Source organism: Salvelinus alpinus, chromosome 16 (genome assembly GCF_045679555.1).
Source record: "Salvelinus alpinus chromosome 16, SLU_Salpinus.1, whole genome shotgun sequence".
Taxonomy (NCBI): domain Eukaryota; kingdom Metazoa; phylum Chordata; class Actinopteri; order Salmoniformes; family Salmonidae; genus Salvelinus; species Salvelinus alpinus.
Genome location: NC_092101.1, coordinates 33493882 through 33521029, shown reverse-complemented (window position 1 = coordinate 33521029; position 27148 = coordinate 33493882). Strand labels below are relative to the sequence as shown.

At 43.1% G+C, this 27148-nt stretch overlaps 1 protein-coding gene across 4 annotated transcripts in view; it reads right to left on the bottom strand.

The window, feature by feature from the left end:
• Nucleotides 1–3038: 3038 nt before the first annotated feature.
• LOC139541392 (pre-B-cell leukemia transcription factor 1) overlaps nt 3039–27148 on the bottom strand; it is a 97027-nt gene continuing 72917 nt past the window's right edge. The window contains exons 3-10 of one of the 4 annotated variants that reach the window (XM_071345993.1): nt 18938–19185; nt 17904–17966; nt 14674–14864; nt 12858–12993; nt 11704–11863; nt 10197–10309; nt 9618–9707; nt 3039–6306 (exon numbers count right to left, since the gene is read on the bottom strand). In XM_071345993.1, coding sequence (XP_071202094.1) covers nt 6214–6306; nt 9618–9707; nt 10197–10309; nt 11704–11863; nt 12858–12993; nt 14674–14864; nt 17904–17966; nt 18938–19185 — 1094 coding nt within the window. In that variant the 3' untranslated portion in view covers nt 3039–6213. The remainder of the gene's footprint in view (nt 6307–9617; nt 9708–10196; nt 10310–11703; nt 11864–12857; nt 12994–14673; nt 14865–17903; nt 17967–18937; nt 19186–27148) is intronic. The other 3 variants (XM_071345995.1, XM_071345994.1, XM_071345996.1) reach the window with 3 other exon arrangements.

Here is a 27148-nt window from a genome sequence, read left to right as displayed (position 1 = left end):
AAACGCACCTGATACAATTCGTATTTTAAGACGCTTGATATGGTCCTCTCTTGCTTAATTTTCATGATCTGAAAAGCAAAAGTTATCCTTGCTCAGCACTCATAGTCTTGGATATGTTGTAAATATGGGCCCAGAAGTACTCAGTATATAAAGAGGATGGTGAATAACCCAGTTACCAGTATTTCCCTGGGTTAGTTATTGTATGTCTAAGAATGCTAAAAAGGAATCCTGGAATTCCTTATTGACCATACTGCCATGGCTATATATATATATATAAAATAAAATATATGCAAAAAAGCTTCACTGGTGGCGCAAAGGATAAAAGACCTGGCTAGGGACCCAAACATTGCAGATTCTAAACCCCACATGTGTTGTAAGTCGCTCTGGATAAGAGCGTCTGCTAAATGACTTAAATGTAAATGTAATGTGCAGACTGTCAACATATGAAGCATAAATATATGGCTGTGTTTGTGTGAGTAAATGCTGTTCAAATGTCCTATAAATGAAATTAAAATGGCATGTGTTTCTATATCACCTACAATGCAGTCCTCAAATAAGAATTGCCATTAAATCTGGAGAGAAATAGTGGGGATGTATTCTTATCTGTTTTCATTTGCTATGCTGAGAATGTTGTGGTAATATTAGGTCAAACTTAAATATATATATTTTTAAATGTTCTTGAAATGTTCTGAAGATCTCCAAGACAAGGTAAAATGTATATTGCGTGAACATCAATGGAATATTATGTTAAACCTAAAACAAATAAGCTATGATATTGAACATCATAAAAATGTACTTATTTAATTCTTACAACATTAAAGAAATGTTCGGTGCAACTTAACTTAAGCATTGCATGAATGCCATCACAACTGAGCATATTTTGTGTTTTGGGAACCTATCTCTTCTAATGTAACCACACTGTTCCCACAACCTAATTACATGTTCTGGTAACCTTTAAATATATTTGAAAGGCTGTTCTGTAAACATTCTTGCAACATAAAAGGAATGTTTTGTGCACCCTGATACAAACATCATTTGAATGTCAGCACAACTGGACAGTTTCTGTGTTTTGCCAAAATATTTATTGTCATGTCCCCACAATGTTACCAAAACCTAATTAAACATTCTGGAAACCTTTAAAGAACAGTGTTCTGGGAACATTCCTGTAACATCAGGTGAATGTTTTTTGCACTCTAAAAGGAACATTGTAGAATCATTCGCACAACTGGACAGTTTTTGTGTTTTGGGAACATCTTTTGTGATGTCACCACAGTTTTCTCACCAGATTAATATTTTGTTATCTCTGAATTAACAGCACATCTTTCATTTGCATTGTTCTTCTTCCTAACTTAATATGTTTCCCAGACACCAGTCCCGTGGCTGCTGACCTTCCAGAAAAACAGCCAATATGGCGGAAACAGTTTTTGTTTGAGAAGGAATTTATTCATGAAGTGCAGCTGGTAATAGCAGTATATACAGTATTGACAGAACTAGAGAAATGACAGGCTTTTAACACTATATGTCCCTTCAGTTTGCCCAAGATACCAGAACAAGCGTCTGCCACCTGAAAACCAAATGATCTTCAACGGGATTATGCTACTGAATATTTATAAGAAGTGTTACTCTTACTAGAATAAAGAATATTGATAAGAAATTGTAAAGGCAAGTGCACCTCTGGTTCATTCAGTAGGCTTTGCTTAGTCACTACACTTTATTGCACAACAAGTGTATGAATGAAGTGTTCAGGGGCGGCAGGTAGCCTAGTGGTTAGAGTGTTAGGTCAGTAACCGAAAGATTGCTAGATCGAATCCCTGAGCTGACAAGGTAAAAATCTGTTGTTCTGCCCCTGAACAAGGCAGTTAACCCACTGTTCCTAGGCTGTCATTGTAAATAAGAATTTGTTCTTAACTGACTTGCCTAGTTAAATAAAGGAAAATGTAAAAAAATATATGGATGGCTTAGTACAGGTGAAAACCATTAACCAGGCTATTTGCTAATGATTCAATAGAAAGGGCAACCGATTTGCTACTCAGTATGGGATTTATGCCTTTTCAAGAGGTTGCTGAGAACCTACAGTAATTACTTAAACTCACAATGCCTTTTAGGTTTGTAAAGCCATGGTGAATATATTAAAGCATACAGTACACGTCCAACAGTTCCTCTCTTTCATCCTGCTAACAGAGCCTACAAGAAACCCTTTGATAGAAGCAAGGAGACATCCATATGTAATTATATTTGATCATGTTTGCATATGTCACTCCCACAGTCTCTGTCACGCTCTGCGATTTGGCTGCTCTCTCTGATCGTTTTGGAAACCCTTCCTAGCTCCTAATCCAAAAGTTGATTCTCTTTCCTTTTTTCAGTATGTAGAAGAAGAAACAGATGCATTGGAAGAGTAGAATCAGACATCCTGTCTCATTTATCTGGAAGAGAGAGATAAGTGAGCACCCCGCCTCTCTCAGGGAACGCACATTAACCATGCCTTGAAGGCTCCCTCTGCTATGTGTGGAGGGGGGAGAGATGGGAGCGGGGGAAGGGAGCGAGTGTCTGTCTGCTGGCCGTAAGCGCACCGATTTTAGAAAACTCACTTAGAAAACTGAGAAAACGTCCCCATCACATGCTCTCTAGCTCACCCCAGCTCTGACGCTATGTCAATAGTGAGAAAATGCCCGATGCTTTACCATGTTTTTTAAGTGTGATGTGCGATGCTATCTAGAGGTGAAGGACTGACAAGTCTGAGACGTGTAAACTTTTGTCCTACAGTAACTCATGACCCTGACCCTGTTACTGAAGTCTGGAGGAGAAACTGCTCAAAAACATAATAAAAAGACAGTTAACTTTTTTCTTGGCATGTCTTACATGTCTTAAATCCACAATCCTTGATTTGTTTCTCGGTCAGCTGCAGCCCCACTACTTGGTTTTGCTATAAAGCTGAGGGATGGGGCAGGATAAATTAATTAAGGATTGTGCCTTTAATGTATGGACATCTTCATAGTATCTGTGTGACAAGGAAAATCAATGAGGACAATACAAAAGTATGCAGCAAAAGAAACAATTTATTTGGAATATGCATTACTAGGACAAAGAAAGAGACCATAAAACCTACATCTTGTTAGCTATTTTTTTTCTCCACAGAAAAACGGTTTTAAATAGGAATTAAAAAGACAATTGTTTTGCGGTTTCCATTTGTATACCTTTTTTACATTTGCAGAGATCTTAAAAGTTAAAACCTGTCAAGAAAAAGGCTCCACGGTTTCACTCTGAAATCTTTATAAAAAAATAAGTAACATTCAAAAACACTGCAGTACGGTATTTTATTAAAGAACAAAATACATGCAACAAAGAAAACATTTTATGTTGACAAATTTTAGTTTCTTATTTCTTTTTATAGTAATTTTTTTCCTTTTATATTCAAAAACTTAAAGCATCATTACATGAAGCTTTCAATAATACGGTGATATTGGACAGGCAATGTGAAAAGTAGAGTGATGTTTTGTTTTAGGGGCACTGCATCACAAAATATATTGTTCTGCTGGCCACATGGCTAAAATGATCAACAACAAAAAACAAACATCTGGATGGAAAGGCCAGGGTACACTCATACACATGTTGTCTGTCAACTGAAAAAATATTTTGCTTCACTCATCATAGTACACGTCCACGTCTCCAAAAATGATATCAAATATAAAATGTACTGTTTCTGAAAGAAGGACTATGGTGGATTCAGCTGTGTGGTATTGTAGTTACACTGTATAATGTATATCTGTTACCATGGTATACGGATTTGGTTGGACACTAACTTTTCACATCACCTTTAATTAACAGACAGTAAACATTTTAGAAGCAAGCTTGGGTGTCAATGCTTTAGACTGAAAGTACAAAGTGAACTGTGAGTGGATTATATCTGTAATGTGAGAGGAACTCTTCCCTACTATCGGTCTGTGTCTGTCAAACATGACTTTTTAATTAAATTGAACCTTTATTTAACTAGGCAAGTCGGTAAAGAACAAATTGTTATTTACAATGACGGCCTACTGTAGCTGCGTTGTTTTAAAATGGATACTGTCCAATTACCCCCCAAAATGTAAAACCAGAATAAAGGTGCACATCTACTTATACTCTATAGAGCATAAAAATGATGATGCAAGTTATTCAAAACGAGGACATAAAAATATATCCCAACATCTTCTGTATCTGTCTGTGTGCCATCAGGGTTAGTCTTTTCCATGTCATATCTATAAACAAACACTAGTGTATTTTTGGTTTTGTAGTACAGAGAGAGTACCTGAACATTTCTATGAGATGAATACTTCAGATAATACACCATTTTACAAAACAAACAAAGCTAAATTGGTTAAGCTGAATCCAATCTGTAGAGCTGAAGCTTCTGCAGTTATTTTTTGGTATCAAGGGAATGGTAGGGTAGATATGTTGAATTGCACAAGAAGGCAATGTGTAATTGTGTGTAAGCAAATACTGTAGCTACAACAAAATGAATAAATCTAATATCACATTTTGGATTTTTTGCGTAATTTAGACTCAAGTCAAATGCTAGGAGAAAGCTGTAATATAAGAGTGAGTAGAGACCAACCTTGATAACCAAAATGTAAAAAGAGGATGATATGATAGATGTTCAAACTCAGTGACAATAATAAATGGACAGAAATATACTACTGAAAAAAAAGAAACAATTTAGCATGAAATAATGAGGGAAAAGAGTAACTTTGAGAAAGATTTTAGAATTGTGTTTAGTTGTGTATTCCATGACTACCACCTGGTTACACAACATCAGAATGAACATTTACATTAAAATGCCTTTTTTGCACTTACACCTTACACAAGTGGTTTTGGTTACCAGCAGTATTTGGCTATTTTGATTACACTGATGTACAGTGATAGTGATCATGGTAGTGTATGTGTATGTACACACACCATATGTTCAAAATATGAAAATGATATAAGCATATTATTAATGTGTGTTCTCTGTACTGTGTTCTTCTCTTTGACAAATACATATGTTACCCTTCGTAGGGTAATCACTGGAAGTGACTGTGCTTAAAGACATTATATTGGCATATTTTAATTGATGCTAATGTACTCACTGATTAAGTGTTCCGGATACATTTTTTTAACTGATACTCAGTCCACACTACAAACAATATGTCAAGTGCAGGAAATCCATTAGAATTCCAGTAGATAGAATCACCATGAAGCTAGAATCACCATGAAGCTAGAATCACCATGAAGCTAGAATCACCATGATCCATTTCTTTATAACCTTCCAAACCATCCTTTCCATTCATTCTGGAGCATTTTGTGTTTTGCTTATGCATTGTCGACCACTCATTCAGTATGAACAGAACACACGCCATTGTTGCACTAAAAATGTGTCATGTTTTATGGACCATTGTAGAAGCTCTGAAACAGAATGCCTAAAATGAGGAGGAACATTTGAATCTCAAGGTTCTCCTTTCAAATCAGCCCATTGTTAGCTACTAACAAGAAATGTTATTAAGCTACAGTATGTGATGTGAAACGTCAGATGGATATGTATTTTTCCACAAGCCCAATGTCATATTATAAAAATTCCCCTCCTGTGTTGAACTTTGGCACTATGGACAAAACAAATGTTGGGAATGAAGTAATTATATAGGGTAAAACTTGTCACAGAGGCAAAACTGTCCTCAAAACAAGCCTTGAGACAGGACAAGAGAGATTGGGAGCTATTGTCAATGTCAGTAATTACAAAGGGGAAAAAAACGATCCTTTTTTAGAAGTTGTTTTGTTGTTATTTTCAATAGAGGTAGTGAGAAAAGCATTTCAATCTACAAGATACGGGCAATACTGTGTATACGTGTTGTAACTATTTGCCTACTGTGTTATAAGTCAGATGATCACACAGAGGCAACATGGATATCTGGTGAAGAAAACTGTACAGACAGTGAATGAGGTCGTAGATAAATGGGAGAACAGAGCCCTACTCAGGCTACTGACTGACTGTGTCATAGTTGGTTGTAGAGACGGGACATAAGACATGAAGAACTGTCTGTGGTGATGATGGCGTTTCATCCTGTAGTCCCCACCTGTAGAGAGAGGTCTCTTGCTCTGTGACCAGTCTAGTGACACCTCCAGTTCTGGCGGGGAGCTGACTGGGGGCTGGCTGATCGAGGGTGGAGGTTGGGGGTGTCTGGATGGTGGTGGAGGGTGGAGGGATCAGTTGGACGTGTCAGAGTGAACACTTCCAGGTCCTTCTGTGGGTGATGTCACTGATGAGGGGGTGGTTGCATCCTGCCAGCCTCCGTTTGCCTGAGAGAGACAAAAGAGACAGAAGGAGAGAGGAAATATGAGTACAGGCATATACCCATAACATAGGTTTTCTCTGGCTACGGGTTAAGCGAGTAATGTGTCAGGATCGTGTTTCGGGGGACGCATGGCTCTCGACCTTTGCCTCTCCCGAGTCCGTAGAGTTTCAGCGATGGGACAAGTCAAAAAATATAAAAAGGTTTTCTATGCTTTTTTTCTCTCTTTTCTTTCAGAGTACATATTCATTATGCAGTTCAATAAGATTATTATAGCATTGAATGCTGTATCTGTGAAGTCCTGAGGGCACATGTAGTAACTACGCTATGAGCTTTAGTCCTAATGCTAGAACAACTCCTAAACTACTCAACCTATAATCCCCTACAGCCTCAAGCCAAATCTGCATTGGACAAACATCTACTTCACTCAAATTACAGTAAACTAGACCTCATATTTCAGAACGAAATTGTCATAAAAATTGTTTGAAGCAACTGAAAATTCTGTAAATCACAAATATCACTATCAGATCACATACAGTGTGCTAAAATGATTATAATGAAAACATTTTGTCTTAACTTCAAAACCAATATGATTGCAATCTTGTATCACTGGGATTGATAGAAATGCCTGCCACATAATAACAGTGACAGCATCTGAAAAGGACCTTAAAACAAAAGTCACAAAACAGTCCTAAGAGGAATCAATGGTAGCAAATTATGAAATTGGGAGATTGAATGAAAACACAATGAAATACTTGTAGGCCATTTCCAGTCCTGGAGACGAGCCCGCTAAAGAGCATTTGGGATATAAATAGCAAATTTCATGCCATCAGAAAAAATGGAAATGGTTCTCGACAGCCTTTCATTTAAAACCCCATTATTTCAGGCAGAAGAAAGTCTGTAATAAAAAATGGACCAAATTAAAGTCTTAAAATGTCTGACTTTGGTGACACTCTGTCTATTTCCTACCTGTAATTACTGCTCTAGTCTACCACAAATCACATTATGCATCTGCTCAGTCATTATCAACACAGGGAGGGGAGGCTTTTCATCGTGTAACAGATAGATAGGACATATTCCCGACCTCTCTTTCTCGTGTCTTTCTCTCTCTTCTCCGTCTGTAAAGCTGGACGAGCACAAAGGTCATTCACTGTTTCTAAGCTGACAGCTTTCCTGGGCTTTGCTTTGTGAATGGCTTTGATACTGAGGTAAATCTGTCATTTTTAACACAAATACTATTGAAGTATATTGCTGCAGAGAGACAAAGGAAATAAACTAACAAGTAATCAAACCCACTCCAGAATACTAAAATGTGTAAATCATTTATTATATCTCCCCAAATCCTATATTGAGAACGGGGAACCATATTTTATGTGCTATTATATTAGAAGAAAAAATATATATATATAAAATGTCCTCTGCTCTTAAATGTTAATTCCAAAAATCACTGGTTAGAACCGCTTACCATTCAGATAAGATGATATCCTTCTCTTACCATCCAGATAAGATGATGCTTCTCTTAGCATCCAGATATGATGATATCCTTCTCTTACCATCCAGATAAGATGATTGATATCCTTCTCTTACCATACAGATAAGATGATAGATATCCTTCTCTTATCATACAGACAAGATGATATCCTTCTCTTACCATCCAGATAAGATGATAGATATCCTTCTCTTATCATACAGACAAGATGATATCCTTCTCTTACCATCCAGATAAGATGATAGATATCCTTCTCTTATCATACAGACAAGATGATATCCTTCTCTTATCATACAGATAAGATGATATCCTTCTCTTACCATCCAGATAAGATGATAGATATCCTCCTTTTATCATACGGTTAAGATGATATCCTTATTTTACCATCCAGATAAGATGATAGATATCCTTCTCTTATCCTACAGTTAAGACGATATCCTTCTCTTATCATACAGATAAGATGATATCATTCTCTTATCATAGAGATAAGATGCTATCCTTCTCTTACCATCCAGATAAGATGGTATCCTTCTCTTATCATACAGATAAGATGATATCCTTCTCTTATCATACAGATAAGATGATATCCTGCTCTTACCATCCAGATAAGATGATATCCTTCTCTTATCCTACAGATAAGATGATATTCTTCTCTTATTATGCAGTAAGAGGCTATTTTAAGGCTATGAACATGTGTGGAAAATAACATATTGTAACATTTTAGGATATAGTGGAGCAAGCAGGAGTCCAAGGATAACGATATCAATGAGGTCAGAGTGCTGTCTGAGAACAGCGCTTGAAAACTTTAGTACTGCTCTCTCAGGGTTATCACAGCCTGTTCTGTGGGAGGGAGATGAGCGGAGAGCGAGCCAGGGAGGGGGATTTGAATACACTACATACATGTTTTTTTTCACAGGAGACATTTCATCTCATTATCATACGGCCATTGAGGCACGACGAGTGAGGCTTAGGGACGGGAGAGGAAGCCAGCAGCCGAGCTGCGCGGCTGTGTGTGACTGTGACCGTCCTCTCTCGTCCTCGTTGTAGCTTTCACCGCAGCACGCCGCCGCAGCTTGCTGTCAGGGCCATTAGAGTGGTGGGAGCATGATCTGAGCAATTCGCTTGGATTGCTGTCCTAAGTCCACACTCCGCTCTCTTGTGTCTGTCTTATCGATTTCCCCTTTTACGACACGGCTTGTCGCTGTGAATTTCCCTGCTGTTTGCAGCCGCCAGCTAACCTCCCCCTTCTTCCCCTCCTCTTCCCCCACCCTCGACCAAAACACACACACACACACACACACACACACTCGCCTTCCCCATCTCCTAAAAAATAAGAATGAAATATAACATGATGGAAATATGCCCCCATGTTACGCCCCCAGTGCTTTATCTAGGGGTCAGCGGTTTGTTTCTTTTTAATGTGACTGCTCTGGGGTTGTTCTGATAGGATTTTAACCGGGCCTCTGGACCTGCAGTGATAATCAGGGTCAGGTGGTCGGTGGGGGCGTTAGGGGGGAGGGGCGCCCGAGCCGCGCGTCGCAGAAGGTGTCACCTGCTTGTGCCGTCCCTGCACGGCTACATGGCCGTCAGTGGCTGCAGGTGCTGCGAGAGAGCTGATTGAACGTGACAGGCTCAGGCGGCTGTGCCGTGTGTGTGTGTCTGGCCAGCCCGACACCGTTCTGCCGGCCAGCGCGTTGCTCATGGCATGACCGATACAGAAGCAATCAACTAGGTGACTGTGGTGGAGCTGAGACAAATCCTACTAAGTGTCATTCTGAGCCCTATGGCTTTGAAATAATTGGTAGGGAAGAGAGTTGTTTTCTACTGACATTGATGCTCTGTTGACTGTACATCTGGCTGGCTGTGAGGCCCTCACTGTATCCGCCTGTCTGACTGATAACATGGCGAAGGGTATCCACCTGAAATACAACACAGGAACACAGACAAAGCAAGGTCAGAGCAGACAAGACAAACAGAAAGACCAGAAGGAAAGTAGTATTATAATACAGTCCAGGCAGAGAAAATGCACATGAACTACATCCAGCCATTGACAAGAAAAAGCAAGATAACCAAAACATGTTATTATCTATTTAGAAGACTGTAGAAAGGATGAACTAGTGGCATATAAAAAGAGCTGCAGAGAGTATTACATTATTTTCATCACTACACTCACTGTAAGCATGTTTTAGTAACAATGGTGGATAACAATACCTTGAAAACCCTATGTAGTGGTGGTATTAGGAGCCCAAAGTGATCCAGACACTAGAGCAGTACTGAGATTCCTGTGGTGCGATTAAGATAGATTACAAGGCCTGTTCTTCGGAAAGGGGGTCTGGGTCTGTTTCTATAGTATAGAGACACTATAGACACTATAGTGTCTTCTGCACTGCTTAGTTATAGGGCCCTACCTGTGACTGCACGTTGGCTCCAACCTGAGCACCTTGGTACGAGTCCCCATTGAGAGACTGCACGCTCATGAACAAGTCGCCGGAGTTTGACATGTTAAAAGAGCCAGCAGAACCTGGAAGAGGAGAGAGGGAGCACTGGAATCACAGAGCAGAGTGAAAGAGGAGCAAGCAGAGCAGGATTCAGCCACTTGGCCCCGTCCAGGGTTAGAACCGGAGAAGCACCATGCAAAGTGTTAATAGAGCTAAAGCTGGAGTTGGAATATAGAGCTAGAGTTTGAATATAGAGCTAGAGTTAGAATATAGAGCTAGAGTTAGAATATAGAGCTAGAGTTAGAATATAGAGCTAAAGTTAGAATATAGAGCTTGAGTTAGAATATAGAGCTAGAGTTAGAATATAGAGCTAGAGTTAGAATATAGAACTAAAGTTAGAATATAGAGGGCCTCCCGGGTGGCGCAGTGGTCTAGGGTACTGCATCGCAGCGCTAGCTGCGCCACCAGAGTCTCTGGGTTCGCGCCCAGGCTCTGTCGCAGCCGGCCGCGACCGGGAGGTCCGTGGGGCGACACACAATTGGCCTAGCGTCGGCCAGGTTAGGGAGGGTTATCCTTGTCTCATCGCGCTCCAGCGACTCCTGTGGCGGGCCGGGCGCAGTGCGCGCTAACCGAGGGGGCCAGGTGCACGGTGTTTCCTCCGACACATTGCGGCTTGGTTGGGTTGTGCTTCGGAGGACGCATGGCTTTCGACCTTCATCTCTCCCGAGCCCGTACGGGAGATGTAGCGATGAGACAAGATAATAATTACTAGCGATTGGATACCACGAAAATTGGGGAGAAAAGGGGGTAAAATTAAAAATATATATATATTTAAAAAAGTTAGAATATAGAGTTAGGGCTAGGGCCAAAGTGAGCAGACAGATTAGATAGTGGCAGCATAAAGCTGAGGGAAAGGTGAGTCAAGCACCGACATCAGGGGCGAGTCAAAGGTGAGTCAAGCACTGACATCAGGGGCGAGTCAAGCACCGACATCAGGGGCGAGTCAAAGGTGAGTCAAGCACCGACATCAGGGGCGGTTCAAAGGTGAGTCAAGCACCGACATCAGGGGCGGTTGTTGTTTTTGTGCCCATTTGTCAATATGAAAGTAGAATGATAGTATGTTTCTACAGTCAAAATGCTTAGCGTTATGTTAAGTGTTTCTGTACAAATGTTATTCATGGTCAACAAGATTAATTCATTAATTCAATTTGTAAATGAAAATGGTACAACAAAAATGTAATGTTCTGACAGTGTAAAAGAGTATTGAGATAAAATAGGAGAAAAGCTGTGTTAATTGAAAAGAAAAACAACAGGGCAGAAAGCATTGATATGGGGCCCAGGTATCCTACTCTTGGACAAAGCCTATTTTTTCTATTTTTAAGAAAAATATCCTTGTCTGATATAGAGAGTTTATTCAGTGCCTTCCAAATATTGTAGCCTATCGGTAAAATGGTAACCCATTGGTATTGTTCTTTACCTGCAGAATTTGGGGTGGAGGGCGAATTAGCCTGGCTTCCATGTGAGGATACGTTGGTCGCGTTGACTGCAGTTTTGGCAGCATACATATTGGCTTCTTCCTGGAACTTTCCAATGTTTTTCTTGTATCTGATTCTTTTGTTTCCAAACCAGTTGGAAACCTGTACAAACAATGTGCAAATTGTAAATTATTTTGTTACACAAATAATTTCCCACATTTCTAATGAGCAAATTGTGAGCGTGAAATTAGAATCAGAATGAGTTCTGCATGCGTGGCCTTCCACTGTCTGGCATATCATATATATGACAGTGAAGGAAGACTTTTCCTGCATCCCAAATGGGCCCTGGTCAAAGGTAGTGCAGTATAAAGGGAAAAGGGTGCCATTTGGGACAGCCTTTGAGGTAGTAGTGAGTGCTCCCGCTGGCTACATAGACCAGTGCTGTGAATCCACATTAGTGGCAGAAGGGAATGATTGCCAATAACAGTCTAATTATGTCAGTATGACTGCAGCTATAATCAGAGCTCACGCTAGCACCAATCAGTCAACACCCGCTAGCTAACACCCATTACAGCTAATGGACTCCCCGATGAAGCTACCAGGATAAGCCAGCTAGCGCTAATGATAAACAACATTAAAATGAAAAAAATAATCAATCCTGTTGCAAAGTTTGAAACGAACGCAGACAGAAGGTAGGTTATTTTATTACAGACCAAGGAACACAGAGGTTGTGTCCCAAATGGACCCCTATTCTCTATGGGCATTGGTCAAAAAGGGCTCTGGTCAAAAGCAGTGCATTATAGTGTGCAATTTGGGGCACAGACAAAAGCTCAACTAATCATTCAGACCCTGAAGCACGTTGTTTTCATCAAACGATGCCCAGATGCATCCTCAAAATAATTTTGCATAAACTTAATGAAACCGTTTGAGGAGATTACCCATTTCCGAAGGATGGATGAAAAACACAGAACATTACTGCTGTTTACCTTGGTATTGTTAGTGCAATTTCAATCATCATATTACACTATCAATGTAGTCCCTGCGATGTATCCTTTGAATGAATAAAATAATAATAAATAACCCACTACTGTCTCTAGTCCTGTTCTAGGTGTAGTGTGGTGTTCCTGCAGATAGGTGGTGCTGTACTGTACTGTACCTGTGAAACTGTGATGGAGCACTTCTTGGCCAGCTCTTCCTTGGCCTCTTCACTAGGGTAGGGGTTAGACAGGTGGGAGTAGAAGTACTCATTCAGGATCTCTGTCGCCTGCTTGTTGAAGTTCCGTCTTTTCCGTCTGCAAGGAGAATGATAGAGATTGGTTAGTTAGAACCAGAAGAAACACCATGCACAATACATACTGTTCATAGGGCCTGGTCAATCTAATGCCTGCATACAGTAAATACGTAAAAGCCACTTGCGGTAAAAAGCTAAACTGGGGCACCCCATACAGTAACAATACAACTGCCACCCAATTCAATACAATACATTCAATACAGCTGCCTAAGATGGTATGAAAGATGTTCTCAGAGGTTCACAAATAGAAATGAACACTGCCTGCAAATCCTGACAAACAACACAACACTACACTGCCTTATTAAAAGATAGACAATGTGCTGTAAACATGACCCGTTCAGCTCACTGACTCCTCCATCTCTTCCTCCATCTCCACCCTCTATTAGGTTATGTCTGCATGTGCCACATCTCATGAGAGTTTTACATAAGCTGGGAAGGGAACCCTGTAAAATGTTTGACTCCGTGCATTGAATCAACTGACTGGTTAGAGAGATTTGTGCTGAAATCTCCACCCCGCACTCCAAAAGCCTGCATGAGAATATGTAAATGTGCACAGCATGGTGTTAGGGCAGGCTGCAGATTAATCAGTAGAGCTGAGACTGGTAGAGCAGTGCCCCTCTCTCTCTCTCTCTTTCTCTCTGGCTGTCTCTCTCTCTCGCTGTTTCTCTCTCTTGTCTCTCTCTCTCTCTTGTTGTCTCTCTCTTTCTCTCACTGTCTCTCTCCCTCTGTCTCTCTCTCCCTGTCTCTCTCTCCCTGTCTCTCTCACCCTCTCACTTAAAGCCCTTCCCTTGCCTCGCTGCACCAGCACCACAGCCACAATCATTTACAAAATAATAGTTGAGGATCTTTGTGAGAAGAGCAAAAGCCTAATTTAAATGTTATGCCTCTGACTCCGACTCTGAGTTAGATTTATCCTTGGAGAAATGTATGCAAATCCAAAACATGCATCAAAAGAAACAAGCGATTATATTTAAAAAAGGGAAACATTTAGCGTTATGGAGCCTTGAGAGAGGAGAGGATTGTCAGTGTCCAAGCAGCAACCTCGTATGTGCTGGTCCAAATGGCTCCCAGAGATGTACTGTCTGTAGGCTCAAAGGCTTGGAAGATTTTGGAAGATCAGTTGTGATGTTGTATAGAGTGGTGGTAAGCTGTAGAAAAACCTGCTGTGGACATTACTTGTTTTCTGTATGCTACTATAAAAAAAACTTTGTGAATATTGCAGTTACAGGTAGGGACATGGCTAGCTACGCAAGTGTCACGATCGTGTGGAGAGACGGACCAAGGCGCAGCGTGATTGGAGTTCCACATCTTTATTAAGTGAAACTTTAAACAAACCAAGAAACAAATAACGACCGTGCAGTACTGAGGTGCTACATGCACTCTCTCAAAAACAATATCCCACAAAGCAGGTGGGAACAGCGAACCCTTAAGTATGATCCCCAATTAGAGACAACGAACATCAGCTGCCTCTAATTGGGAACCATACCAAGAGCACCAACATAGAAATATATAACCTAGAATACCCCCTAGTCACGCCCTGACCTACTACACCATAGAGAACCAAGGGCTCTCTATGGTCAGGGAGTGACAGCAAGTCAACAAAACATTGCAGTTGTACAGTGACTTTGTATGTGGTCATTTGTACAGCTGTAAGCACACACACACACACAGAGACACACACCTGGCATCGAGGAAGCGTGAGCGTAGGATCATGACTGCTTCGCAGGTGCTCTGTTTGAGCTGCATCTGGATGGAGCTGAACTTGCGGTGGATGATCCCCACCATGCGCTCTATCTCCTTGGGAGAGATGGGCCGTGTGCGACTCTGCTCCCTCAGCAGGTTCATCACATGGGTTGTGAACTCGTTACAAGCCTGCAGAGGGGGGAAGAGACAAACAGAGAGAGAAGGTGAACAGATAAATGGTCATTTAGTCAATTACCAGACACTGTTATCCAGCGTGACTTCAGTTTATTCTATCTAGACTGTTGTTGGTGAGAGTGCCCATAGCAGCCTCACCATGGTGGAGAAATACTGCATGGCTATTGTAAGACCTTGCCATATCTTTTACTGTTAGACTAAAGCCAGTGTCTGCATACAGAGTGAAATTATACATGGTATTCTAAATGAATCAATGTCTTGCACATAGACAGAAAATAAAAATGAAATGGAAATCAAGCAGTGTTTAATGCATGCAGTTCTGGGGAATGCTTCCATGTTGGGAAGCCAAGGAGGAATATAAGTGGTGACATTTTTCATATTAAACAGAAGTGGCGATGGCAACTGTAAGTGTCGTCTTTTTAAAAAAAGGGAGACATTGGGAACTGACAGCTGCTAGTCCCTGCTGAGGAGCAGCACACCTTCTCTTCTCACCGCAGCCGAGAGGCTTGAGAGATGAACATGCCATGATGTTATACTCATCCTCCTGTGTGGCACCAGGCGTGAACCTGACATGATATTACAGTATACCTCTGTCTCCCTCTTTCTCTCTCCCTCTGTCTCTCTCCCTCTTTCGGTCCCTGTATTTTTCTCTTTCTCGCTAACTCTCTCCCTCTTTCCTTGTCTCTCTCATTCTCCTTCTTTTAATCGCTCTCTCCCGCTCTCTTTCTTTTTATCTCGCTCTTTCTCTCTGTCCCTGTCACTATGCAATATGTCTGTCATTTTACACATCTCAAAGGTCTTTATTGACATGAAAGCAATAGACGCAGCAGGGATGTGAATGAAGAGAGACAATAAACACAAAAATGATTGTACAATGAATGTAAATGACAGTGATTGGTGGTTATGATATGAGAGGTAAGGTGCAGAGTGGTCATGGTGTCATAAAGTGATGTATGGGGATGACAGTGAAGCAGTGAAGCCATCTGGCACAGCCCCAGCCTTCAGAAAGTATTCACACCACTTAAAAAAAAAAAAAATGTCAACGATCGACACATAATAATGTGGAAGAAAAATTATAACATTTGTCAAATAAAACACTAATATATGTTGATTAGATAAGTATTCAACCCCTGAGTCAATACATGTTAGAATCACCCTTGGCAGTGATGATAGCTGTGAGTTTTTTGGAGTAAGTCTCTAAGAGCTTTCCCACACCTGGATTGTACAATATTTGCACATTATCATTTTTTAAATTCTTCAAGCTCTGTTAAGTTGGTTGTTGATACTTGCTAGATAACTATTTTCAGGTCTTGCCATAGATTTTCAAGCAGATTTAAGTAAAAACTGTAATTCACTGTCTTCTTAGCAACTCCAGTGTAGATTTGGCCTTTTGTTTTAGGTTATTGTCCTGCTGAAAGGTGAATTCATCTCCCAGTGTTTGGTGGAAAGCAGACTGAACCACATTTCCTCTAGGATTTTCCCTGTGCTTAGCGCCATTCTGTTTCTTTTTTTTCCTGAAAACTCCCCAGTCCTCAACTATTATAAGCATACCCATAACATGATGCAGCCACCACTACTGTATGCTGGTACTCAGTAATGTGTTGTATTGGATTTGCCCCAAACATAACACTTTGTATTCAGGACAAAAAGTACATTTCTTTGAGACATTTTTTTGCAAATTACTTTAGTGCCTTGTTGCAAACAGGATGCATGTTTTGGAATATTTGTAACTGTTTTAAAGTCACCATTGGCCTCATGGTGAAATCCCTGAGCAGTTTCCTTCCTCTCCGGCAACTGAGTTAGGAAGGACGCCTGTATCTTTGTAATGACTGGGTGTATTGATACACCATCCAAAGTGTAATTAATAACTTCACCATGTTCAAAGGGATATTCAATGGCTGCTTTTTTTACCCATCTACCAATAGGTGCCCCTCTTTGAGAAGCAATGGAAAACCTCCCTGGTATTTGTAGTTGAGTCTGTGTTTGAAATGCCCTGCTCGATTGAAGGACTGTACAGATAATTGTATGTGTGGAGTAGAGAGATGAGGTAGTCATTCAAAAATCACGTTAAACACTATTATTGCACACATGAGTCTATGCAATTTATTGTGTGAAATTGTACTCCTTAACTTATTTAGGCTTGCCATAATAAAGGGGTTGAATACTTATTTCAGGCTTTCATTTTTTTGTAAAAATGTCAAAAAACATAAATCCACTTTGACATTATGGGGTATTGTGTGTAGGCCAGGCCGTAACACAACAAAATGTGGAAAAATGTGAATACTTTCTGAAGGCACTGTACGTCACAATAACAACATTGGTTAACACACACACAGACCTAGCACAGAAACGTATATCCTGGTTCATGTGAACAGTATGTGGGCCTTATCTGAAACAAAACGCATGCAAACATGGTTGAGGTTGTACAATGTTCTGCTTGGGATTCTACTGGAAGTATTAAAAGCTTGCAGACATTTTCTGTCCCCTGACGGCCTGTCCCATTGCATAAATTACAAATAAACTTATTGAAATACATTTTAAAAATAAAATAAAAACCTGGTAAAGCTGTTAGCAAAGCTACTAATAAATTGTGGTAATAAATCATGAGTGATTTATAGTATTTTTTCTCCCTAAGCAACACTACTGCTTTACAAGACTGGGTTGCCATCCAGTTCTAATCCTGACCCTGACAGTGGGAGTCTGTTCACTATCGCTGAGATTGCAAAGGGAGGGAAGTGTGGTATAAAGTGCTAGTTTTGAAAGCTTGGGTTGTAAATAAAATCACAGGAGCCAAGTTCACATTGGATTCTGAATAGATTCAGTTACTACTAATCCAACTTTATTAAAACTAGCCAGATGTGAAAAAATGTACTTGATTCAAGACATCCTGAATAAAATGTGTCTATTTGGTAAACAACCTAACCTAACCAAAGTAAAAAATAATAATGTTGTTAAATTAATGATATTATGACTATAAAATATAGTATATCTCTTTAGTGTATGGGAGGGCAGTGGTCTGCAGTGGAGGAGTACCTTGTTTCCGTTGCCATGACTCCCTGTGTAACTCTCCCCCCTCCATCCGCCATGGGATACCATCTTAAATACAGTATATTACATATATATTACATATGATATATTATTATATAGTACATTGTCAGCATGTGATGGTGGCATAGTCACAGGACTGTTTCCCACACTACTCCCGACTGCTACAGCCCTGCCTATTGTATGTGGCTCCAGGGTGAAGTTTCCCCTAGGTACAGATCTAGGATCCGCTTCCTTCCCCCAATCCTAACCTTAACGAATAGTGAGGAAAATGTCAAATTGACCCAAGATCAGCGTCTAGAGGGAACTTCACTCTACTCCACTGTATGTATGTTTCAGGATGGCAACCCTGTCTATAGACTAGACTAACATCACAACACTCTGGCTTTGCTTTTTTATATGAATGAAAATGTAAGCAGTGTCTAGGGCTATATGGAAAATACATCTGCATTTCATCTAACAGAGCATGCATTCATTCCAGCCAGTCAGGGCCTTCGTGTTTGACTGTATGCATATTGGTTTGGAAAGTAGACATAACGCTATGCAGTAAAATCCACTCTGATTTATTGGCATGGTACATAACGACATGGAGGAGAAGAGAAGGAAACTGCACATTACATGGGGGTTCAATGGGGATGAGAGAAAAGCTGTCAAATATATCTTTAGATGGATGCCATAAATGTAGAAAGACTCCGAATTTGTTATGTAAATATCAGAAATGAAGTTGCTTTTCTATTGTTTCTGACTGGTGAGATGTCATCAACATGAATGGGCATGAGTCAGTGGGTTACAACACTGTGTTGCAGTGGGGTTAGCAGAGCTTGGATGGGTTTAAAAGGATCATTAGCCTGAAGTAGTAATGTGGATGGCAGGTAGTCATAGGTTAATAAATAATCACTGTGATGGGAATGGTGATGGAGGAGCTGGTGTGTTCGGGTTACAGGGTTAGAGTATGTGATTATGGTAAAAGGCACCAAAGACAGTAGTTCTCTGAGGGGTGAGTGTATCCTGTCCACTCTCACCTGCTCATATTTCTCCAGTTCTGTGTGGTAGATCTGTCTGATCTGAGAGAGCTTGGCTCTGTAGTCCGAGTGTTCCGCTGAGTTATCTGCTCCTGCCCCGCCTCCTGAGGCTGCAGCCGCAGCCGCTGCCGCTGCAGAACCGCCCCCCTTCTCCGGTCCAGACACGCCCTCCGCCAGCAACATGTTGTCCAATCGCATGAGCTGGGCATCTGGAGGCTCCTCCTCCTGGGCACCACGGATACTCAGCACTACAAACGACAGGAAGGTGTCAGAGGTTAGAGGTCAGTCACGCAGGTCACCAATCACAGCAGCGTAACACCGTAACAAGCTGTCGGCTGTAGGCAGCGCTCCACGTCCTGCCTGATTCCACACCTGTCACACACACACACCATGCCTAACACGCCTAACACACCTAACACACACACACCATGCCTAACACGCCTAACACACCTAACACACACACACCATGTCTAACACGCCTAACACACCTAACACACACACACCATGCCTAACACGCCTAACACACACATACCACGCCTAACACATCCTCCTCCTCTGGCCTGAAGAGCAACGGTGCAGCAGAATGGTTTTCTTTTCACCACAGTAACACCTGGTGGTGCATCCATGTGGACTGTAAAAGCCAGCAGTATGTGTGGCAACGGGTACAGAACAGGCTCAGACTGAGACTACTGAAGTACAGTGTGTAGTGTAGCTTGCAGTAGAGGTACGTGGTGTAGCTGATGTGTAGCTGGCAGTAGGACCTCACTGTCTGAACGGGGTTCATCCAGTTGATAAATCACCTGCCTCTTTATGGCTCATCTCTCTGCCAGAACAAAGGCTATGTAGCTAACGACTCTGGCAAGACTGCACATAATAAAACTCAATTTATATCATTTCATTAACTTAAAATGCAACTTCAATAATAAATACCAGAGCAGAGGCCAACTCTGTTTGATGTTCAATAAAGTATGTAATAAAACTATTTGTGATATTGGAGGAATAAATAAACCAATACTATAATTGGGGGTTATCCTCTGAGAATGAATGAGGCATCTTCTCTGAGGACTCAGATAGCATCCCAAATGGCACCCCATTCACTTTATAGTGCACTACTTTTGGCTAGGGCCCATAAGGTTCTAGGGCACTGGAGGCTACTGAGGGGAAGACGGCTCATACTAATGGTTGGACCGGAGTGAATGGAATGGTATCAAACACATGGAAACCACATGTTTGATGTGTTCGATAACATTTCATGTATTCTGTTCCAGCCATTACTACGAGACCGTCCCTCCAATTAAGGTACCACCAGCCGCCTGTGGAATAGGGTGCCATGTGGGACACACACTCTGTGTCGGTGACATCATTGGTATCTTAGACGCCATATGTCAGTATTGGGACACAATGAACTGTGGATAATGGTGGTTTTGTACTTGATTTCAAGTTCAGTCTGTAAATGTATCGTTGCAAACACACACTAATTAATGCTCTTACAGTGGTGGTAGGTTACTATTCTTACAATACCGTAACAGCGATGTTGTGTAAGGATCTGGGCAACAGCTGAAACCTGTCATTGAGCGATAGTGGGCAGTGAGAGGTCAGAAACAGAGCACTGGACTTGGCAGTGTGTGTGGAGTGGCAGAGCCAAGGTATATTCATGCTGTTCTCTTTCCTTCCTCTAGAGGTCTCCCTTGCTGTTCTTTAGGGTAGACATGACCAACCTTCCATGTTCACAAATGACACAGATGCTACGTACTCCTACTATTCAAGAGCCATGAGTCTATCCATTCCAATTACAAACACGTTCTCTCACTGTCCATGAATTCAAATGGTTAACAGGGAAGACAAGTGCATCAAAAGCAGCAAACACAATGTCATTACTTCCAAGGCTACAGCCACTTATGCAGTGTGTGTATATGACTTACTGACTTTAAGGCCAATGTGTGTCGATTGCCATTTAAAATGTAACACTCCTTACATGTCTCATTGTCTCTGAATGAAAGGGGACAGGCAGGGAACACTTCATTAATCCAGAGACAATGGGAGTAGCCTGGTGCATTAACCCCAGACTAGACCGCTACCCCAGCCCTGGGATGGGCTGGCTAGCTGACTGGCTGGCTGGGCTGTGTCGGGTGTCAGCGGGATGAGAAAGAGGCCGGCTGTACAGCCAGAGGGAGGGTATCCCCGCCGCTCTCCCCTACACCCCCCCCCTCCACCCACTCCCTTTAACTAGACTGGAAATGCAAATGCTGTGATAGTTGATGAGTGGGAGAGAGAAGAAGAGGTCAGGGGTTCAGGCCGTGGGCCCAGCGGGAGGTAGATTGAGTCGCGTTGCCTAGTAGATTGAGTATATGGGGGAGCATTGGGAAGCGCTGGTCTAGGGGCTGGGGGGGGGGGGGGGGATCTGGAATGGGAAACCCCTGGTTGTGTGCATTTGGAATGGCACCATATTGCCCTGGTCAAAAGGAGTGCACTATACAGGGAATAGCGTACAATTTCAGATCCTGTCTGGTGCATTTCTAAACCCAAATGATGTGATCCAAAACTCTAATAGGCCTGTCCATACTAGTTAATATATATGTAGAAGTCCTACTCCCCTACCACAGTACCTGCTCCACTACCACAAGTCCTGCTCCCCTACCACAAGACCTGCTCCCCTACCACAAGCCCTGCTCCCCTACCACAAGACCTGCTCCCCTACCACAGGTCCTACTCCCCTACCACAAGACCTGCTCCCCTACCACAAGACCTATTCCCCTACCACAAGACCTGCTCCCCTACCACAAGACCTACTCCCCTACCACAAGACCTGCTCCCCTACCACAAGACCTGCTCCCCTACCACAAGACCTGCTCCCCTACCACAGGGACTGTTCCCCTACCACAGGACCTGCTCCCCTACCACAAGACCTGCTCCCCTACCACAGGACCTGCTCCCCTACCACAAGACCTGCTCCCCTACCACAGGACCTGCTCCCCTACCACAATACCTGCTCCCCTACCACAGGATCTGCTCCCCTACCACAAGACCTGCTCCCCTACCACAGGTCCTGCTCCCCTACCACAAGACCTGCCCCCCACCACAAGACCTGCTCCCCTACCACAGGTCCTGTTCCCCTACCACAGGACCTGCTCCCCTACCACAAGACCTGCTCCCCTACCACAGGTCCTACTCCCCTACCACAAGACCTGCTCCCCTGCCACAAGACCTGCTCCCCTACCACAAGACCTGCTCCCCTACCACAGGGACTGTTCCCCTACCACAGGACCTGCTCCCCTACCACAAGACCTGCTCCCCTACCACAGGACCTGCTCCCCTACCACAATACCTGCTCCCCTACCACAGGATCTGCTCCCCTACCACAAGACCTGCTCCCCTACCACAGGATCTGCTCACCTACCACAAGACCTGCCCCCCACCACAAGACCTGCTCCCCTACCACAGGTCCTGTTCCCCTACCACAGGTCCTGTTCCCCTACCACAGGTCCTGTTCCTCCTACCACAGGGACTGTTCCCCTACCACAGGGACTGTTCCCCTACCACAGGGACTGTTCCCCCTACCACAGGTCCTGTTCCCCCTACCACAGGTCCTGTTCCCCTACCACAGGTCCTGTTCCCCTACCACAGGGACTGTTCCCCTGCCACAGGACCTGCTCCTCTACCACAGGTCCTGTTCCCCTACCACAGGGACTGTTCCCCTGCCACAGGACCTGCTCCCCTACCACAGGGACTGTTCCCCTGCCACAGGACCTGCTCCTCTACCACAGGTCCTACTCCCCTACCATAAGTACTTCTCCCCTACTACAGTAACACTGAGGAGTGTACTAGAGCAACACATTTCCTGTGGTTACCACCACCTCATAAATACTGAATCGGTAAAGTGAGTGTGAAACAGGGTTGAAAGACTGTAAAATATTATAACCCGGTGAAAAAATGTGTAGTACCATATCGTCACCTATAATTGTTCATAGGATCATACCACAGGAATACATTTGTGGAATAGTGGGAAAGATTCAGAGAACAGATAGATACTTTACTACTTACTGTGTGCAAGGTAAAATACATTTTGGAATATGAGTAAACCCGGATGACTAAACCAAGTCTTTTGTTTACTGCAAGTTCACATGATCTTCCCTGTCCCTTGGTTAAAGGACAGGGATAAAGAGTTCCCACTAAATCACACATTTAACAGCATTTCGGGACTCAAAGAGCACACAAAAGCTAGGGAGGAACCTCTTTTCCTTGCCACTTCTCAGATGTTTGCAGCTGAAAACTAAGGCTTACGGATTTCTTCCCAAAGTCATAAAATGTCTAGACTGTCAAATGAAAATGGAACATAAAGGGTGTGTCCCAAATGACACCCTATTCACTTTATACTGCACAACTTTTGACCAGAACAAGTAGTGTACTATATAGGGAATAGGGGGCCATTTGGGACACACACCAAGAATTCCCTCCTGCGTTCACGCAATGATTCGATTCTCATCTGCCAAGTCTCGAGCTTAACATTCACAGTGTTTATTTTACTTGGCCTGAAGTACCTCCCCCATCAGTCTTATAAGATAGCGACCGTTTCACTGCAGGTCAGAGCTTCTAAGATCTTTTTCGTAGAAAAAAAAGATAGAGGGGAAATACTTGATCCACATTTAGAGAGTGAACTAAGGAAAACGGTCTGGCAACAAAACGCACCAGAAAAATGTAAGATGCAGTTGATACTGTAGTAGAAAGTATTTATTTGTAGAAGGTTATAGGCTAGGGAGACATGAATAATACTATTTTTGTATGAATAAATACAAAATGTGAAATTTAGTTAGCATAATCTGAACATTCCTTTAGCTACAAAGACATAATTGTTTTTGGAGCAATACAATAGCTACAAGAAACTGTCACTGTTCCACCCCTTAATTCCCCCTTAATATCTGTCTCCTGGTTTCACCTTATTAGTTATTTAGCCATTTGGTTAACACAGCCAGGAACCCCAGAGGAGCATTATCAGGCAGTATGATAGACAGAACCAAAGGACCTGCTGCAGTGTGTGTCTGCCTCAAAGGATATTGGAGGATATTTAGGTATGTGTAATATAATTGACAATATTGGAGTTATTTGGGTATTTGGTTTCCATAGACAGGAAGCCCATAGGAGCAGCAGGCAGAACCAGGGAGCTGGGACGTGCCTTGTGTCTGGCTGCATCTGTCTGGTCTGAAGAGGATGCTGCCCTGATGGAGGCAAATTGTGATTTATTTATTCCGCCCTGAACCTAAAGCACATAATTAAAACCAGGGAATGGATTATCTTAAACAAATAAAATGAATAAAGAAAAGAAAGAAGGGAGGGGGAACAACATGCTTCTGTAAAACCGTCTTTGCTGTGGGTTATAATTACACGAGTCAATGAGAGCCACTTTATTGGCTAATGGCAGGCTAATTGATTCATCCTAATGTTTCCCAGCCATGGGTCTGTTCTGCTCTGCTTCAGACCTGGGTTAAAATACTATTTGAAATAATTTAGCTGGGCTTGATTGAGCTTGTGTGACTGCTAACTCCCGGCAGGCTAAAGCAAACAATAAAAGTATTTGAAAGATTTCAAATAGCATTTGAACCCGGGTCTGCTCTGCTCTCCTCTCCCTGTCCAATAGTGCTGCTGAACTTACTTAGCCACCAATGAGGGTTCTCAGAGGGATAAACAATTAGTCCCCCCTCCTTCTATCTCCCCTCCTCCTTCTTCTTTTTTTTTGTGTGTGTGTGTGTGTTTGTTTGTTTGTCTGTGTGTGTGTGTGCATTCCTCTCCACCGGCGTCTCCCTTTATGCCTGCTGTAACGATCGTCATCTTCTTCTGACGAGGAATAGGAAAGATCGGACCAAACTGCAGCGTGGTACGTGTCCATGTTAAATTTATTACAACTGAACACTGAATACAAAATAACAAAAGTGAAACAACGAAAATCGAAACAGTCCTATCAGGTGACACAACACAAAACAGGAAACAACTACCCACAAACACAGGTGGGAACAGGCTACCTAAGAATGGTTCTCAATCAGAGACAACGATTGACAGCTGCCTCTGATTGGGAACCATACCAGGCCAAACACATAGAAATACAACACACAGAACATAGAATGAAAAACATAGAATTGCCACCGCAACTCACGCCCTGACCAAACCAAAATAGAGACATAAAAAAGGAACTAAGGTCAGGACGTGACAGTACCCCCCCCCCCCCCCAAAGGTGCGGACTCCGGCCGCAAAACCTGAACCTATAGGGGAGGGTCTGGGCAGGCATTTCACCGCGGTGGCGGCTCTGGTGCGTGACGTAGACCCCACTCCACCTTAGTCTTGGCCCACTTAGGTGGCGCCTCTGGAGTGGCGACCCTCGCCGCCGACCCCGGACTGGGGACCCTTACAGCGGGCCCCGAATAGGAGGGAGACTCTGGCAGCGCCGGACAGGCCGGAGACTCTGGCAGCGCCGGACAGGCCGGAGACTCTGGCAGCGCCGGACAGGCCGGAGACTCTGGCAGCGCCGGACAGGCCGGAGACTCTGGCAGCGCCGGACAGGCCGGAGACTCTGGCAGCGCCGGACAGGCGGGAGACTCTGGCAGCGCCGGACAGGCGGGCGGCTCTGGCAGCTCCGGACTGACGGGCGGCTCTGGTAGCTCCGGACTGACGGGCGGCTCTGGCAGCTCCGGACTGACGGGCGGCTCTGGCAGCTCCGGACTGACGGGCGGCTCTGGCAGCTCCGGACTGACGGGCGGCTCTGGCAGCTCCGGACTGACGGGCGGCTCTGGCAGCTCCGGACTGGAGAGAGAAGCTGGAGGGAGGAGACGGAGAGACAGCCTGGTGCATGGGGCTGCCACAGGACCCACCAGGCTGGGGAGACAGGAGGCCTGGTGCGTGGAGGAGGCACCGGATGAACCGGGCTGTGGGGGAGCACTGGAGATCTGGTGCATACCACTCGCACCTCTCCCTTAGGCTCAATGCCCACATTCACCCGGCACGGGCAGAGCGCAGGCATAGGGCGAACTGCACCCTCCCAGCGCCCCGGAGACACAGCACGCAGAGCCGGCGCAGGATACCCTGGCTGGATGCCCACACTCGCATGGCACTTGCGGGGGGCTGGCCTATAGCGCTCCGGGCTAAGAGCGCGCACTGGCGACACCGTGCGCTTCACCGCATAACACGGTGCCTGACCAGTACTACGCTTCTTCCGGTAAGCACGGGGAGTTGGCTAAGGTCTCTCGCCTGACTCCGCCAATCTCCCCGATGCCCCCCAAAAGTCTTACCACGCTGCTTGGTCCGTTTGTGGTGGGTAGTTCTGTAATGATCGTCATCTTCTTCTGACGAGGAATAGGAAAGATCGGACCAAACTGCAGCGTGGTACGTGTCCATGTTAAATTTATTACAACTGAACACTGAATACAAAATAACAAAAGTGAAACAACGAAAATCGAAACAGTCCTATCAGGCATAAAAAAGGAACTAAGGTCAGGACGTGACACCTGCACAGTATAATATTCTGCCTGTCTATGTATGTATCTATCTATGTATCTATCTATGTATCTATCTATCTATGTATCTATCTATCTATGTATCTATCTATCTATGTATCTATGTATCTATCTATGTATCTATCTATGTATCTATCTATCTATGTATCTATCTATCTATGTATCTATCTATCTATGTATCTATGTATCTATCTATGTATCTATCTATGTATCTATCTATCTATCTATCTATCTATCTATCTATCTATCTATCTATCTATCTATCTATCGCCCTCTCTCTCAATGTCCATTCAATTCAATTCAAGGGGCTTTATTGGCATGGGAAACATATGTTCACATCGCCAAAGCAAGTGAAGTAGATAATATACAAAAGTGAAATAAACAATAAAAATGAACAGAAAAAATTACACTCACAGAAGTTCCAAAAGAATAAAGACATTACAAATGTCATATTATGTATATATATAGTGTCCAGGCAGGTGTTTGTCCCCCTGTATGCTGAGGGTGTCAGGTTCTTGTCCGGTTCTGGCATTTAGGTCGCTATAGACTAGTACATGTCCCTGAGCCTGGAAATGATTGATTTCCCCCTCCAGGATGGAGAAGATGTCTTCATTAAAGTATGGGGATTCTAGTGGGGGGATATAGGTAGCACACAGGAGGAAATTTCTCTGTTAAGATCATTTCCTTTTTGAATTTCTAGCCAAATGTGAAA